Here is a 19,258-nt window from a genome sequence, read left to right on the forward strand (position 1 = left end):
GACACCAAGAGCAAAACTACCAACACCAATACCTTAGAAAGGAAAAGCCAATGTTTGTTAACCTCTTTGGCATCTGATTCGGTTCAACGGATCGGGCCAGTTCGGTTCGATTTTGCTATGCCACTGTGTGGCGGTCGTCGTTCGCTGTAACCGACGACAACATCTCCTGCCCTACAATTTTCGTCTATTTTCCTTAGACGACGTTTTTTATGAATGAATGGATGGAAGGTTTGTGATTGTCTTGACTGGATGGCTGCCTGGCTGGCTGGCTGATTTCATTTGAAATCGAGCAGAATTTAGTTTTCGACGAATGCTCAAAGCGACACAACGCGTCTTAAAGTCATCATTGGATACCACCACAATTAACTGCCACCACTATAGACGCTGCCACCACCACCGCCGTTTTTCATAGCAAACATTGTCATCATCACCATCATAGAGCCGTCTTAGCAGTCACCCAGTCGTTGTTGGTTGGTCTAGGTCGAGTATGGTTAACCAATTGTCGTCGGTGGTTAATAGTGCCTCCGCTGCTATTTTATTCGTATTTGAATTCAAATTTGTAGTTAATAACGAGTCGTCGTCATCATCACTATCACCACCCAGAACCACAGTCGTTCCATAAATACCTAAATCTAAATGTTCATGTGGATATACATACATACAGAGCTGTGTTAGATTTTTGCAAATCCGTTGCGAATGATTTTTTGAAAAATTAACAAAAAAAAAAAGAAATAAATTAATTGTGAAACGAGTGCCACCACCATTGTTTAGTTTTGTTCTGAATTCTTCAACGAGTGGAACGAGTCAAGCGGAAGCCAACCAAGATGAGAACACAAGTTCTAACCTTTTGTGTAGCTGTTCTGTTCATCCTGTGGATTTTATAAAAGTTCACTCATACTAAAAAACCAAAATAAAAAATTTCGAAAACAACAACCAAATGTAAAAATAATAAAACTACCAATATGCTTAAAAGAAAAGTGCAATTATTTTCATCCAAGTCGCAGAAAGATTTAACCAAAACCTTTAAACTGCTTACTTCGCTAACATTCCCCAAGGTCACCTAAGCCCACAACACTCCTTCACTTTTCTCAATCTCAATCTCACTCTCTCTATCTATCTTTCCACCTAAACTAAATCAAAATTCTAACCAAAAAACAAAAAATTAAAATTAAACAAATAATCATGAAAGCCGTGAGAAAAAGAAAACTTCATCGTTCTGGATTTCAAATGCTCAGCAAGGAAGCCCAGCAGAGTCTTCAGCAATACGAATGTAAGTATAGCACACTTGTCTCCTACATACAATAAAAAAATTATGCATTCATTCAAATCTAATTAATTTAGAAAAAAATATGTAAAATGAAAATATTCCTTTGCATCTGCATAAAATTGAATTTAATGTGGAATGTTAGTCGCTAATGTGAGATTCTTTCACTGGCATGAACAAATTTACTGTTAATGCAATTCTTAAGAATTTCGCCTCCAGAAAAAGACAATTCTTATAAAAAGAAATTTTCATTTAAAGCAAATATACATAAATCCCTATTTGCAAAATTGGTTTATTAATAGCAAATCTTATTTGGTTTCGTCAGAGTTTGAGCACATGCGCATTAATGAGCGTTTAGCTGATTTTTTTATTGTTTTAGGAACAATCAGCCTATTGCAGTATTTAGTGTCGATCATTTCTTAAAGTGGGTATACTGTAGTTAAACCAGCAAAAACATGCTGAGTTCGGCTGGGCCGAATCTTATGTACCCTCCACTATGGATCGCATTTGTCAAGTTCTTTGAATGACTTTTTCAATACATATAAGAGAAACGTCGAGTTATTGACCGATGTGGACCGTACTTGTCATGGCTGTTAGAAGTCACAGAAAAATACCAATTCCAAAATTTCAGGTAAATCGAGTAGAAATTGCGTCGTCCAGTGCCGCAGAGTGTCAAATTGGGAGATCGGTTTATATGGCAGCTATATCAGGTTATCAACCGATTTAGATCATACTTGGCGCAATTTTTGGAAGTCATACCACAACGAACTATGCAAAATTTCAATCAAATTTGATAAGAATTGCGGCCTCTAGAAGTCTAATCGGTAGATCGGTTTATATGGTTATGGACTTATTTAGACCGTACTTAGCACAGTTGTTGAAAGTCATTCCTCAACGACATGTGCAATTTCAGCCAAATCAGAAAAAAATTGTGTTCTCTAGAAAATCGAGAAGTCTAATCGGGAGCTGAGTTTATTGGCAGCTATATCAGTTTATGAATCGATTTGAACCATACTTGGCACGCACAGTTGTTGGAAGTCATACCAAACCACCACGTGCAAAATATCAGCCAAATCGGATAGGAATTGCGCACTCTAGATGCTCAAGAAGTCTAATCTAGAGATCGGTTTATAAGGCAGCTATATCAGGCTATGAACCGATTTGAACTATACTTAGCACTGTAAGTGCAAGTGATACCAAAACAACGAGCGAAATTTCAGCCAAATTGGATAATAGTTGAGCTCTCTAGAGTCTCAAGAAGTCAAGATTCAAGATCGGTTTATATGGCAAGTATATCAAAACATACACCGATATGGCCCATTTACAATCCCAACTGACCTACACTAATAAGAATTATTTGTGCAAAATTTCATGCGACTAGGGGGTCTGAAACGCATATTTCGACTTGTTACAAACGAAATGACGAAATAAATATATGCAAATGATCGCAGGTAAAAACAAGTGTGATCGTGGTAAGTTCGGCCGGGCCAAAATTTATATACCCTCCACCAAGGATCACATTTGTCTTTTTTAGGCAAACAAATGATAATAAAAAATAATTTTTATGCTATTCGAGCTATATCAAGTTATTGTCCGATTCAGATCATAATTGAATTGAATGTTGGAGACCAGTAGAAGTCATTTTATAAAATTTCAGCCAAATCGAATACGAATTGCGCCCGTTAGGGGCTCCAGAAGTAAATTAGGGAGATCGGTTTATAGGGGAGCTGTATTAGGCTATAGACCGATTCAGATCATATTTGAAGGTCTTGGGAGGTGCTGTTGTACAAAATTTCAGCCAATTCGGATGATAATTGCGCCCACTAGAAGTCAAGATTCCAGATCAGTTTATATGGCGGCTATATCAGGCTATGGACCGATTTGGTCCATCTCACACTCTTTATCTATCTTTCCAACTAAATTAAATCAAAATTCCAACCAACAAACAAAAAATTAAAATTAAACATATAATCATAAAAGCCGTCAGAAAAAGAAAACTTCATCGTTCTGGATTTCAAATGCTCAGCAAAGAAGGCTATAGACTGATTCAGACCATATTTGAAGGTCTTGGGAGAAGGTGTTGTACAAAATTTCAGCCAATTCGGATAATAATTGCGCCCTCTAGACGCTCAAGAAGTCAAGATCCCATATTGGCTTATATGGCGGCTATATCAGGTTTTGGACCGATTTGGACTGTATTTGGCACAGTTATTGGAAATCATAACAAAACACCTCGTGCAAAATTTCAGCCGAATCGGATAAGAATTGCTTCTTCGAGACACTCAAGATCACAGATTGGTTTATATGGCAGCTATATCAACTTATGAACCAATTTTAACACTCCGCGGGATGACACTTGCTGATACACGTTCCTCAGTAAGAATAGGAAAGAATTACTCCGTACCATTAAATATCAAACGAGGTTTCAGACAAGGAGAAATCCAATCGTGTGATCTCTTTAAAGTCCTGCTGGGGAAGATTATAAGAGATTCAGATCTGAATAGATAAGACACACTATTCACAAGAAAACATATGCGGACAGCATGTATATGATGGGTCGGTCACTAGAAGCAGTAACTGCATCCTTTGAAAGAACTGAAAGAGAATTAGTGAAAGTGGGTCTGGTAGTAAATGGAGATAAGACAAAATGGATGGTATCAACTCCCACAAATAAGACCACCTCTCGACAGACGAAAATAGCACTATACAGGACACTGATACTATCTACTATCTAGATACTATCCGAGGCATGGGTATTTGTGAAAACAGACGAGGCAACGCTTGGAGTGTTTGAGAGAAAGATTCTTTGCAAAATTTATGGACCAGTATGCAATGTTAATATAGTTAAACATATCAAAATACAACGGATGCGTATCAAAATACAACGGTTGTCTAGGTCAAGTTGTCAGTAAGAGTCAAGAAGTTCCAGCGAAGAAGTGTTTTGAAGGTGATCACTGTGGTACACGCAAACCGGGAAGATCAAAACTCCGATGGAGAGATCAGGTGATGAAAGACATCTCGAAACTTGGTTTCAGAGTTTGTAGAAGGAGCGCAGAAGAACGAAGCGCTTGGAAAGCTTTTTCGGCTAACGGGACAAATGTACTGTCATGGCCAAATAAAGCAAATTCAAATTTGCCCATTAAAATTCCACTAAGGAACTGGGGCAAACTTCCCACATATCATTGAGTGCTATGCGATTCAAATTGTATGGCCTCCGGTGGCCAAATAAAGTAAGTAAAGTAAATTTCAATAAAATGTGGAATTTCTCTAAGGCGGTGTGGGTTCTAATGGAAATATATGGCATTATATATGGTAAGCGAGATTCGTTACAATGGTAGCAAAAATTGCAGTGAAATATCATGCATCGTCCAGGAACCTTATAAAGACGCAAAATCATGAGGTAAAGCTGCGTTAATACCGCTTTGTTGAGAAGCACCAATAAGATTCAAACAATTTGAATTACCAGGTCCCAGGGTAATGATCACTTGGCACTGTTATTTGAAGTCAAAATAAAACACCTGGTTGAAAATATCAGCCAAACCGGAGAAGATTTGCGCCCTCTAGAGGCTCAAGAAGTAAAGTTCCAGGATCGTTTTTATACCCTCCACCATGGGATGGAGGTGTACTAATTTCGTCATTCTGTTTGTAACTCCTCGAAATATTCGTCTAATACCCCATAAAGTATGTATATTCTTGATCGTCATGACATTTTAATTCCGTCTGTCGAAAGCACGCTAACTTTAGAAGGAGTAAAGCTAGCCGCTTGGAATTTTGCACAAATACTTCTTATTAGTGTAGGTCGGTTGGGATTGTAAATGGGCAATATCGGTCCACATTTTGATATAGCTGCCATATGAACCGATCTGGGATCTTGACTTCTTGATCCGCTTGAGGACACAATTCTTATCCGATTTGGCTGAAATTTTGCATCAGAGGTTTTATTATGACTTTCAATAACTGTGCTGAGTATGGTTGCAATCGGTGCATAACCTGATATAGCTGTCATATGAACCTATCGGGGGTCTTGACTTCTTGAGCGTCTAGAGTGCGCAATTCCTATCCGATTTGGTTGAAATTTTGCACGACGTGTTTTGTTATGACTTCCAACAACTGTGTTAAGAATAGTTCAAATCGGTCCATAACCTGATATAGCTGCCGAATAAACCGATATGGCATCTTGACTTCCTGAGCCTCTAGAGGAAGCAATTATTATCCGATTTGGCTGAAATTTTGCATGAGGTGTTTTGTTATGAATTTCAACAACTGTTCTAAAAATCGTTCGAATCGGTCCAAAACCTGATATAGCTGTCATATAAACCTATCTGGGGTCTTGACTTCTTTAGAGTGCGCAATTCCTATCCGATTTGGCTGAAATTTTGCATGAGAGGTTTTATTATGACTTTCAACAACTGTGCTGAGTATGGTTGAAATCCTCTCACAAATTTTGCTCGACGTGTTTTGTTATGACTTCCAACAACTGTGTTAAGAATAGTTCAAATCGGTCCATAACCTGATATAGCTGCCATATAAACCGATCTGTAGTCTTGATTTCTTGAGCCTCTAGAGGAAGCAATTATTATCCGATTTGGCTGAAATTTTGCATGAGGTGTTTTGTTATGAATTTCAACAACTGTGCTAAGAATCATTCGAATCGTTCCAAAACCTAATATAGCTATCATATAAACTTATCTGGGGTCTTGACTTCTTGAGCGTCTAGAGTGCGCAATTCCTATCCGATTTGGCTGAAATTTTGCACGACGTGTTTTGTTATGACTTCCAACAACTGTGTTAAGAATAGTTCAAATGGTCCATAACCTGATATAGCTGCCATATAAACCGATATGGGATCTTGACTTCTTGAGCCTCTAAAGGGCGCAAGTATTATCCGATTTGGCTGAAATTTTGTACAACGGCTTCTCACGTGACCTTTAACATAACATACTTGTCGAATATGGTATGAATCGGTTTATAGCCTAATACAGCTCCCCTATAAACCGATCTCCCTAATTTACATTTTCAGCCCCTAAAGTGCACAATTCTTACTAGATTTCAGTTAATTACTTACTAATACTCAGTTCAATTATGTTCCGAAATGAACCATAACTTGATATTCTTCCAATAACATAGCAATTCTTTTCTTCTATCTTTTGTTTGCCTAAAAAGAGATACCGCGGCAAGAGCTCGACAAATGCGATCCATGGTGGAGGGTATATAAGATTCGGCCCGGCCGAACTTGGCACACTTTTACTTGTTTTATATGTCAGCTATATCAAAACATTGGCTGATTTACAATCCCAACTGATTCGGACTAATAGGAAGTATTCGTGCAAAATTTTAAGAGCCTAGCTTTATTCTTTCGAAATTGAGCGTGCTTAAAATTTCAAGACAATCAAAAATATACATATTGGGTCTCAGATCAATATTTCGATGTGTTACAAATGGAATGTCGAAATTAGTATATGGAGGGTATAAAAAATTCTCATGTTCTGTAATAAGAAGATTTTGTTCTGTTATGACGGTAGTCAATAAACAATTGAAGGAAAAGTAGACACTCAGGGGTTATATTCTTTTGGTTAATTGTTAACTAAAACTTTAACTTAATCTGATCATCTAGGAGTATGAAATGAGAAGACATTCTCGTATGCCTCCTGAATTGTGTCATAGCTATGAATAGCATTTTCTTATCATTGGCATACACTCCTTGGGCAAACATCGATGATTTAAACAAGGTCATGGATAATAAAATAGCACAAATTTATTAGCCTTTCAAATGAAATCCTTTTTTCCCACACAAAATCATAATTCACCAAATTATTACGTTGATAGATTTCCTTTGGTATACACTCGTATTTTAGCCATAAGATATTGGGTCATATGCTTATGGTTAACACAGTTCTTTTCTTGTGCGAGTATTGTTTCTCTTGGTTTCCGTTTGTCAGATTAGCAAGGTCGCCTAATTCAAGGACTAACGAGTGTGTGTGTGTGGGGGAGTAGCACTCGTGTATGCGTGGCGGCAAGGATTTGCTAAAACATTGACAACATGTCAGAGAATGTGTCACGATTTTGCTATGGGGACAGATCGTTCTTATTCGCTGTGCAGTTAGACGAAAGTGGAGTAAGTGAGACAATGACACAAGACATTGTTTACCTGATTTGGCTGGATGTGATAGAAATCTCTGTGGTGAGAGGGTATTCCAGGAATGATGTATGGCTATTGCACTGCGCAATTTGTTATAATGAACGATAAACAAAAAGAAAACTTAGTACGTGATGGCATCTACACATGTAAGATATGTACAAGTACCACAATTGCTGTTATGCTTGTGTGTATGTTTGTCAGTATGCCATATCTAGCAACTAAATACTGGCTGCAAAGGACATAGCTGGGAGGATACACAAATAATTTATGCCATTTTTAGTTAGCAAAACAAACAAAAAGAGAGCTAATGGAGAGTTTGTTTCTGAAATGTGAATTGCTTCAAAGAGAAAAAACGAGGAAAACATGGTGGTATAAGATATTCATTTGCATATTTAAAGTACGTGCTTCTTGTCTAGCGGGATGAGAAAAAAAAAATTGGATATAATTGCGTCATTTAACCAAATATTGAACTTGAAATAAATTCAGATTTTTAACAATAAAATATAAAAAAAACTATGTTAAACTCCGAAAACTTCAAAAAGTTGACAAATGTCAAATTTGCTTAAACAATGTATAAAATATACATATATCGTTGGTTGCATTGAATACATATCCTCAGAAGTTATCGTGATTCGAATCCAGGCGAGATCATTAGAAACAATTTTTAATGGTGTTTCTCTCTCCATAATGCTGGCGAAATGTGAAAGATATTCAGTATTGTAAAACTTGTCTGCGGCAAAATTTTCACAGCGTTCCTGGGACTTGCATATACTCCGAAAGCCTGGCAGGAGGCAAGGACGGTGTTTATACACCAAAGGCCTACAGACCCATAAGCCTTACGTCCTTTCTACGTATTGTGAACGCCATGATAAAGAGTAGGACATGCAGCGAACTGCTCAAATACAAACAGCATTCCTATGTCAAGGGAAGGTCGGTGGCGGTATACATTGACATCGAGGGGGCTTTTAACAATGTGTGGAGCTACACTCTGATCCAATCCTTAGACCAGTAGCGGGTGGGCCGGCTGCTTAGAGACTGGATAAACCATATAAAAGGTGGATAAATTGTGTGTCCCATGGCATAAATATAAGGGACAAAGTGGCACAGGCCACCTCACAGGGGGGCATTTTATCACCAATAGTATGGGTGACCATCATAAATGACCTATTACTGATGCTGCTTTTATAATACTTCTAAGCGGTAAGGATCCGAAGGAGCTATGCAGAAGGGCCGAAAATGTCTTCATTGTGGCATATGACTGGGCTAGACCCAGAGGTCTCAATGTTAACCAAGAGAAGACTGAAATATGCCTGTTCACGAGGAAGACGAAGGTGTGCCAATTTAATGCACCACGTTTCCTCAATACGACGATTTTGATGTCTAACAAGGTTAAATACTTAGGTGTGATCTTGGACAGGAAACTGAATTGGAAGTGTCACATTCAGGAGCGTACTGAGAAGGCTTACATATGTTGGGTGCTATATAGATGGGCCGTAGGCTCGAAATGGGGTCTGAATCCGAGGATAGTCCACTGGCTCTATAGGAGCATGATTAGACCAATACTTACTTACGCCTCTGTAGTTTGGTGGACTGCTATGCAGAAAAAGTGCACCATAAGGATCATACAACAGGTTCAGAGAATATGTTGTCTTGGCCAAGGCGGAGCCATGAGAACCACGCCCACTAGGGCACTGGAGACTATTCTAGATATCCGACCCATTGACATACGGATTAAGTGTGAGGCAGTTACTGCGATGGGCGAATGGATTGAGGGTACGAGCAGCTCATACCATCGCGGTATAATCGAGGGAAGAGGTTTCCGATCGGGTACCTGAGATGAACCTTGAAGTCGAGTGCGAGGCACTGCTGCCATCGGCGCAGTCTTGGATTGACAGAACCCTAGTATTGCCATCTGGAAGATCATGTTACACGGATGGATCAAAGCTAGAGGGCAGACTGGGTCTGGGGGTTTACATTGAGAACCCAGGGACTGAGATCTATTTTGGACTGCCTGACCATAATACGGTTCTGCAGGCGAGGATCCGGGCGATCACGGAATGCGTGAAGTGGTGTTTACCGACAGTAACATTGCCATAAGGGCAATAACAACCAGGACGTTAAGGTCATGAACAGTCTTGCAGTGTAAGAAGGAGATTAACGCCTTCGCTGAGGATGGGAAAATCGGCATCGTTAGGGTGACCGGCCATAACGGAGTAAGGGAGAATGAAAGGGCAGACGATTTGTCAGTGAAGGCCAGAGGACTGCCGTCAATAAACTTGGTTAACCCGAAGCCTTTCGGGTCGACCCAGTCCGAGTTAAGGGAGTGGGCGACGAATGCGCATGCAACATTGTGGAACAGCTAAACAGTCGGTAGGACGGCAAAAATCCTATGAGGTGATCCGGATCATGAGAGGACGAGGCTGTTACTGAAAGGAAGTAAGAAGGAAGTATAGCTATAGGTATCATAACGGTGCTATAGGAAAATCAGTGCGGCAAGTGATAGCATGTGTAGGGCATGTGGGGAAGATGATGAGACGTTGGAGCATTTCCTATGTCATTGACGGCTTTCGCGGTTAAAATACGCCGGTACTTATGTGGGGACACAATACCAGACATGAACCAACTTAGGGGATTGGTATGGAAAATAAAATTAGGGATTTTGCTAGTAGCTTGGAATTCCTAACTTAAATTTACATTTTTGAGGTAACATTTTAGTATTTAGAGCCTACAACAAGCCGATTAATGGCTTAGATATATGTCCATAGTGACATGGGACCGATTAATATCCGCTCCCGTTTTTCAACGTAACCTAACCTAAATTTATTGATACCTTCCATGCAGGAAATAACATAAAAAAATAAAAAAAAAGAAAGATGAAAACCTAAATTGCGTTGTCTCTAAGGACAATTGTGCCAAAAACCCATACTTTAATCTTTGGTATTCTTCTATCGGCTTTCCAACATTTTATCATTTACTTTATTGCCTTAATTCGAGCAGCTTTTACAAACCTCAAACTCCACATTCATTACCACCTCTTGAGTGAGTCGTTGGAGTCGTTCCTCGGAAAAATAACATTGGCTATTGCCGGTCACGAATTGGCATTACTGTAGACATTTTGTCTGTCTCGTTACACATTTTGGGTGCGCTGGGTGTGTGTGTACGCAAATGCCAGTAAGAGTCGTAAAAAGCACGCAATAAATTGCGCACCCGTTTCACAAAACTTTATTTATTAAGGGCTCATAAAATTTTTAATCCACTGTCTAATTACTTAACAGTTTCATTTAATAAATTGCGAAATTTTGTGACTTAATTTCTTTGCGTAAATTATTTTATCTTGACGCGAGAGTTTATTTAACGTCACACATAACATATGCTCAAAGCAAGCAGTTTCATGGAAAGAATATATCTTTGTATATTTCCCTACCCTATTTCATTATTTATTTGGCAGCCCGAACAATTTTTAGAAATGCCGAGGTGATCAACTTTAGAGCCCTGCAGAAAGGCGCACGGAACGCCTAGGGCCTTGAAATTTTGCACATGATCTCGATAATACCTCAGTTTTAACCATTTTAAAGCGATATCTCCATCCGTTCTCAAATGGCATATTTTTATACCCTCTACAATAGGATGGGGGTGTACTAATTTTGTCATTCTGTTTGTAACTACTCGAAATATTCGTCTGAGACCCCATAAAGTATATATGTTCTTGATCGTCGTGACATTTTATGTCGATCTAGCCATGTTCGTCTGTCCGTCCGTCCGTCTGTCTGTCGAAAGCACGCTAACTTCCGAAGGAGTAAAGCTGACCGCTTGAAATTTTGCACAAATACTTTTTATTAGTGTAGGTCGGTTGGGATTGTAAATGGGCCATAACGGTCCATGTTATGATATAGCTGCCGATCTTGGATCTTGACTTCTTGAGCCTCTAGAGGGCGCAAGTCTTATCCGATTGAAATGAAATATTGCACGACGTGTTTCCTTATGATTTCCAACAACTGTGCCAAGTATGGTTCAAAGCGGTCCATAACCTGATATAGCTGTCATATAAACCGATCTTGGGTCTTGACTTCTTGAGCCTCTAGAGGCGCAATTCTTATCCGATTGGAACTGAAATTTTGCACGACGTGTTTTGCAATGACTCCCAACAACTGTGTTAAATTAGATTCAAATCGGTCCATAACCTTATATAGCTGCCATATAAACCGATCTGGGATCTTGACTTTTTGAGCCTCTAGAGGTCGCAATTATTGTCCGATTTGCCTGAAATTTTGTACGACGGATCCTCTCGTGACCATCAACATACGTATTTATTATGGTCTGAATCGGTTTATAGCCCCATACAGCTCCCATATAAATTGACCTCTCTATTTTACTTCTTGAGCCCCCAAAGAGCGCAAATCTTATTCGGATTAATTTAATTGTGGTCCAAACCGGACCATATCTTGATATCGCTCTAATAGCAGAGCAAATCTTTTCTTTTATCCTTTTTTTGCCTAGGAATATGCTGGGAAAAGAATTCGACAAATGCAATCCATGGTGGAGGGTATATACTTGTGTTCAATTCTATCCCACTGTGGAACATTTCCTATGACAATACCCGGCTTTTCTGACAACAGGCACCATTACCTGGATGCAGATATGATACCGGAATTAAACTTAGGGGTACTTTTTAGATTTAGAGCGCACAACAAGCCGATTATATGCTCACCAAAAACGTTTCTTTATATTAATTAATTAATGTAAAGCCTATACCGTAGCGCAGAGGTTAGCATGTCAGCCTATGACGCTGAACGCCTGGGTTCGAATTCTGGCTACAATATCATAAATATTTTCAGCGGGAGTTTTTCCCTCCTAATGCTGGCGACATTTGTGAGGTACTGTACAATTTGGTATGACAGCCATCTAAAAACTTCTCCACAAAAAGGTGTCGCCCTTCGAGGTCCCTTGTCATTGAGATTAAACTTGAATCGGACAGCACTGATTGGTACGTGAGAAGTTTGACCCAATTCCTTAATGGAATGCTCATGGGTAAATTTGCATAGCAAAGCCTACAACATTGTCTTGTGTACAATTTCTAAATAGGTCTAACTCAGCCTGACCATAATACGGTCCTGCAGGAGGAGATCCGGGCGATCACGGAATGTGTTAGGTAGTGTGGTGTTAAGGCGAGGACGTCGAGTATGAACATGTTAAGGAACAATAGGCCACAACGGCTATAACAAACAGGAATAACAACCAGTAAGAAGGAGATTAAGGTCTTCTCTGAGGATGACACGATCCGCATCGTTTGGGTGCAGGGCCATAGCAGAGTAACTGGGAATGAGAAAGCAGACAATTTGGTTAGTGAAGTTCAGAGAGCTGCCGTCAATAAACTTGCTTAACCCGAAGCCTTTCGGGTCGACGCAGTCCGAGTTAAAGGCGTGGGCGACGATGCGCACGCAACCCACTGGAACGGCGAAACGGTCGGTAGGACGGCGAAAATCTTATGGGGAGATCCATATCGTGAGAAGACGAGGTTATTACTGAAAGGAAGTAAGAAGGAGGTCAGTATAGCTCTCGGTATCATAATGGGACACATAGGGCTACGAGCTCACTTAAGCGGCAAGTGACAGCATGTGTAGGGCATGCGGGGAAGATGATGAGAATTTGGAGCATTTTTGGGCATCGCTTGGGTGCAGGGCCAAAGCGGAGTAACTGGGAATGAGAAATCAGACAATTTGGTTAGTGAAGGTCAGAGAACTGCAGTCAATAAACTTGGTTAAACCGAAGCCTTTCGGGTCGACGCAGTCCGAGTTAAAGACGTGGGTGACGATGCGCACGCTACTCAATGGTACGGTGAAACGGTCGGTAGGACGACGAAAATCCTATGGGGAGTATAGCTCTCAGTATCATAATGGGACACATAGGACTATGAGCTCACTTAACCGGCAAGTGACAGCATGTGTAGGGCATGCGGGGAAGATGATGAGAATTTGGAGCATTTCCTATGTCATTGTCCGGTTTTCGCGTCTAACAGATACCCGCACTTAGGTGGGGCCACAATACCAGACATGAACCAACTTAGGGGAGTGGCATGGAAAACAATTAAGGATATTGTAAGTAGAACGGAGTTCCTGACTTAGATTTTCTTTTTCAAGGTTACTTTTTTTAGTATTTAGAGCGCACAACAAGCCGATTACTTACCTCATTTCAACCTAACCTAATCTAACTCAGTCGCAATAAAAAAGATTAAAAAAAGGAAGGAGATAATCTTTAGGTCACCGATCGGGCACGAGAAGGATTTTTTAAGAATTTTCATTGCGAAATCCCTTCCCGGAAATTCCCGCATTTTTTATCCTTTTTACAATCTTCCGATTGCCATTCTGAGAATTCCCGTGAGGATTTAAATTTTTTTAAATTCAACACCCAAAAACCATTGTTAATTGGAGAGATCAAACGGACGTTCGGTTCATATTGGGATGATATTTATTTATGGAACTATCCGGACACGATCTAGTGTCGGTGTTGGAGGGCATTGGTGTATTTTATATAGCACATTTCAAACAATTTGATAATAATTGGGGCTCAGAATGCAAAGTCGAATTATCGAATAAGCGAGTAGTGCGTGGGTAGTTGAGTAGGCGACCTCGGTTAATCAGTGCGGGGCTCGTGAGTTACATTCCGACCAGAGGCTTTGGTCTGCCTGTACTTGAACATCACAATGGACAAAAATTGTCTTAGTGAGTCTGATTTAAGACTGCCATTATAACCAAGCCTATCCCATCCAAACTCTACATCAATAAATAGCATACGCGAAATTTCAAGCCGATTTGTTCGGACTCTTTGTGACAAATGATCGAAAATATATATAAACGCTCACCGATACCTCGGGATGTCATAAACAGAAGATCGAGATATATATACTAATATGACTTATCCTCAAATTGCGGTTTACACACCATCAAAGGAAAATATATTTACCCCTTACCCCGGCCGACAAGGGGTAACTATGAGCACCACACAGGCTGGAACTTTGAGCTCCGACTTGTGTGGTGTCCATCGTTACCACGGGAAGCTTAGCTATTAGTAAGCTATCGAGCGCGTCCACAGGTTGCGGATGGTGGAAAGCTCCGTTTTTATGCGGAGTAGCTGCAAATGCGGCCGCGGGCAGTCTGCGATTTTCGAATGGAGGGTCTCAGTGAGGAGTCAGGTGGCACTGGCTCTTAATTAAATACTGAGTGCCAATGATACTCGAGATGACGAGGCAAGTTATTGGCGCCTTCAAATAACCGATGGCCAACATCAGCGTCTGTTCCCAGGTTAGGGGCGGCTGGAGGCGAGCGTCGGATCTTGGAGCAAGCGGCTCGTCACAACGATGGATACATGTGCAATCCCACAAAACCCATTCGGTTGGGGCGCTGGGCCAGTAACCCGCCCCCGGAAAACTATGAGAAACAAAGGAATAGTAAAAACGGACCCCCCCAAACGTTGAGGGCCCACGCAAACGAAAAAAGGACCATGATTTGCTGATCTGCACCTGGAATGTCCGCACTCTTTGTAGAAAAGGTGCAGTATACGCGCTGGCGGATGTATTAGAGAAGTACAAGGCAGATATAACCGCCTTACAGGAAGTGCGATGGACTGGGAATGACGTCACTACAACACCAAACAGTGACGAACTATACTATAGCTGCCATAACACGAGGCATGAATTTGGTTGTGGATTTGTGGTTAGTCCGAGACTGAAACACCTTGTCTCCAGCCTTTCACCGGTGGATGAGAGGCTAGCCACAATCCGCATAAAAGCCAAATTCTTCAACATCAGCCTTATTTGTGCGCATGCCCCGACGGAAGACAAAGACGAGCAGACCAAGGATATTTTCTACAAGCGCCTGGAGAGAGAATATGACCGCTGTTCCGCCCATGATATTAAAATCGTTCTGGGAGATTTTAATGCGAAGATAGGGAAGAAAGACATTTTTGGTTTAACAGTCGGAAAGTTTATCCTCCACGAGATAACGTGCAGTAATGGGTTGAAGCCTCCTTCAAGTAACCCATGGTACGACCAAGAGTGTCAAGATGCTACTGAAGCCAAGAATGCGGCATATAGAGCAACCCTGCAATCAGTAGCAACGCACCAGATGAAAGAGAGGTATCGGGAGAAAAGGAGAGAGGAGAAACGTCTATTCCGCAGAAAGGAAAAGGAAATGGAAAGACGTGAGGTTGAGGAAATTGGGATGTTCAGGAGTCAGAATAAAGTACGGAAATTTTACCAAAGCATTAAACATCAAACCGATGAAAGCCATCGGTGCAGGCACATCCTCCTGCAGAGACAAAGAAGGAAATCTGGTAACTGACACAGATAACATGCTGAGGATATGGAAGAACATTTTACCCAACTGCTAGTGTCCGACGTAGGCGGCGAAGAAGGTACTGAAGAACCAATCAATAATGATGGTATAGTCAAAATGAGGTCCAGGTAGCAGTGACCCGACTAAATAACAACAAGGCAGCGGGAGCCGACGGGTTACCTGCTGAAATATTTGAGACCGTATACATAAGCTTATCTGTGCAATCTGGCTAGAAGAACGCATACCCGATGATTGGAACCTTAGCTTACTATGTCCCGTACACAAGAAAGGAGACAAGTCGGAATGTGCCAACTACAGAGGAATAAGTCTCCTCCCCATCGCATACAAGATACTCTCGAGCGTACTGTATGAAAGGATAAAACCTAAAGTCAATGAGAAAATTGGGCCCTATCAATGCGGTTTTAGATCTGGTAAATTCACCCTGGACCAGATATTCACACTGCGCCAAATCCTGGAAAAGCCCCGAGAAGGCAAATCAACACCTACCATCTCTTTGTTGACTACAAAGCCGTTTTCGATACCCCTTTATATTCAAAGGTATTTCAAGCCATGTCTGAGTTTGGTATCCCTGCAAAATTAATAAGACTCTGCAGGATGACACTTGCTGATACGCGGTCCTCAGTAAGAATAGGAAAGAATCTCTCCGTACAGTTCAATGTCAAACGAGTTTTCAGACAAGGAGACAGCCTATCGTGTGATCTGTTTAATATCCTGCTGGAGAAGATTATAGGAGATGCAGATATGAATAGATATGGCACACTAATCTTAAGAGAACAAATGCTACTCGCCTATGCCGACGACATCGACATCATAGGTCGGTCACCAGAAGTAGTAACTGCTGCCTTTGAAAGAATCAAAAGATAGGCAGTGAAAATGGGTCTGGCAGTAAATGGAGATAAGACAGAAATGGATGGTATCAACTCACAAAACGCTCCGTACAACCGAGCAGATAAAGAAAATGGAGAAAGTTGGGAACCACAACTTCGAGATAGTCAGTAACTTTATCTACCTAGGCACCGTCGTAACCGAAACGAATGACACCAGTTTTGAAATAAAGCGAAGAATAATACTGGCAAACAGATGCTAATTTGGACTAAGTAAGCACTTTAGAAACAAGGCTACCTCTCGACAGACGAAGATTACACTATACAAGACACTGATACTACCCGTGCTGTTATATGGTTCTGAAGCATGGTACTTGTGAAAGCTTGGAGCATTCGAGAGAAAGATTCTTCGTAGAATATATGGACCAGTTTGCGTTAATGGAGAATATAGGCGACGTATGAACCATGAGCTGTATGACGACAATAGCGTAGTTACTCGCATCAAAATACAACGGTTGCGTTGGTTAGGTCATGTTGTCAGAATGGATGAGGAAGCTGGTGGAAAGCTTCATCACGATTCATTGATTTCCACCAGGGCGGTGCAGCATAATTTTTCGTTTGCTTTTTTTTTTTTTAAATAATTTCCAAGTCTTGCAATGTCATTGTATGTTGATTAATTGTTGCAAGTGCAACTTGATTGCAATGAGCAGTGTTCGTGTAGCCAATAAAAATTGCATCAGCACTAAATGTAACATTTTGCTATTGAAACATGTGCATATGTATGTATGTGATTCGCTAGTTGTAAATTACTTCATTTTTTTATTACCTCATTTGAATTATTGCTTAAAAATGATATCATTTAATTGCAGCAAAAGCCAAAAAAGTGACTTCACTTTCATATCGCAGGGGTGCGACTCTTGAAAGTATCATTGAATTAAGGTCTTCTTCGAGAGGGGCATAAGTTGGTTTAAAGATATGTCGAAGAACATGTATTTCGATTCTAAACAGTTGGATAATAAATAGATGGGAGTCAAAATGATTTACACACCATTAAAACTGACCAAATGACGTATTAAAATTTATTTCTTTAAAATTTCAGCCGACATACAGACATTCGAATTAAAATATGCACATAATTTAGGGAGTCATTTAAATTGATATACTTGTATACCCTCCATTGCTATAGTGTGAAGCTAGAACACTGTAGAATCTTGCGTTGATTAATGTGGCGAAAAAGGGGATTATATTGGGTTGCCCAAAAAGTAATTGCGGATTTTTTAAAAGAAAGTAAATGCATTTTTGATAAAACTTAGAATGAACTTTAATCAAATATACTTTTTTTAACACTTTTTTCTAAAGCAAGCTAAAAGTAACAGCTGATAACTGACAGAAGAAAGAATGCAATTACAGAGTAACAAGCTGTGAACAAATTTGTCAACGCCGACTATATAAAAAATCCGCAATTACTTTTTGGGCAACCCAATATAATTGTATATGGTGTCCTTGGGAAAGATTGTCCGGCATATGCGCAACTACTTCTTATTAGTGTAGGTCGGTTGGGATTGTAAATGGACCAAATTGGTCCATGTTTTGATATAACTGCCATATATACCTATCTTGAGTCTTGACTTCTTGAGCATCTAGAGTGCGCAATTCTTATGGGATTTTTCGGAAATTTTGCACATATCATTGAATAATAACTTACAACAACTGTGCCAAGTATGGTCTAAATCAGTGTATAACTTAATATAGCCGCCATATAAACCGATCTCCCGATAAGACTTCTTGAACTTCTACAGGGCGCTAGTCTTATCCAATTTAGTTGATATTTTGCATATGTCGTTTTGGTATGACTTCCAACAATTGTAACAAGTATGGTCTAAATCGGTGGAAAAGGTATATAACTGCCGTTCATTAAATCATTTTTTGAATGGAATCGTAAGCTTTTTTAGACCCAACAGCACTGTTATGACCGTCCATTTTTAAAAAAGTCTAGCCACTCAAAATTTTGATAAGTACTTTCGATATATGGAAGATAAAACAGTCTTTCGACTACCTTTTCAAATTTCTTGACGCAATTCTAAGCATATTAATGATCAAAATGTGCGTATACATGGGATAACGGCTTCTTTAGCATCGATCTAATTATAACATATTCATAAAGTTACTGCCTCGATTTTCTTGCTTTTATAAATCGGAAAACAATATTTTCCTCTGAATTTTTGGAAAAACCCCCTAAGGGGTTTTGTTTCTAAGGAGTGATCATGAACCCAAATATAACCCTCAAATTCGTGTTCCCGTTTTTTTAAATATATGAATTATGTTGCATCGAAATCTAGGGTGCGACCTATACAGCATGATTTCCGCAAGTATTTTAATATAAAATTTGAATATTTTCAATTAAATCTTTAATTGTATTAATATGAAATATTGATTGGATATTTTAAAAATCCAATAATATATATTAAATGTGTAATTGTATCAATTAAAAAATTAATTGGAAACTTCAAAAATTTTCAATAATTTTTTAATTGAATATGCAATATTTTTAATTGAAAAAATTTTCAATCTCCTCTTTCCAAAACCGTGATTTATATTATCATTTTCGTGATTGTGGCAGTTACAATTAAAAAATTAATTGCATTAATTAATTTCGTGATTGAAACCGATTTTTATTTTT

The 19,258-nt window shown here is 39.7% G+C and overlaps 1 protein-coding gene across 1 annotated transcript in view; it reads left to right on the forward strand.

Annotated features, from left to right (window-relative positions):
* The first annotated feature begins 286 nt into the window (after nt 1-286).
* Nucleotides 287-19,258, forward strand: part of LOC106085913 (uncharacterized) — an 81,006-nt gene continuing 62,034 nt past the window's right edge. Inside the window, exon 1 of the mRNA XM_013250394.2 lies at nt 287-1,270. Within this exon, the coding sequence (XP_013105848.1) occupies nt 1,183-1,270 (88 nt within the window). The 5' untranslated portion in view covers nt 287-1,182. The remainder of the gene's footprint in view (nt 1,271-19,258) is intronic.

Source organism: Stomoxys calcitrans, chromosome 2, assembly GCF_963082655.1.
Source record: "Stomoxys calcitrans chromosome 2, idStoCalc2.1, whole genome shotgun sequence".
Classification (NCBI taxonomy): domain Eukaryota; kingdom Metazoa; phylum Arthropoda; class Insecta; order Diptera; family Muscidae; genus Stomoxys; species Stomoxys calcitrans.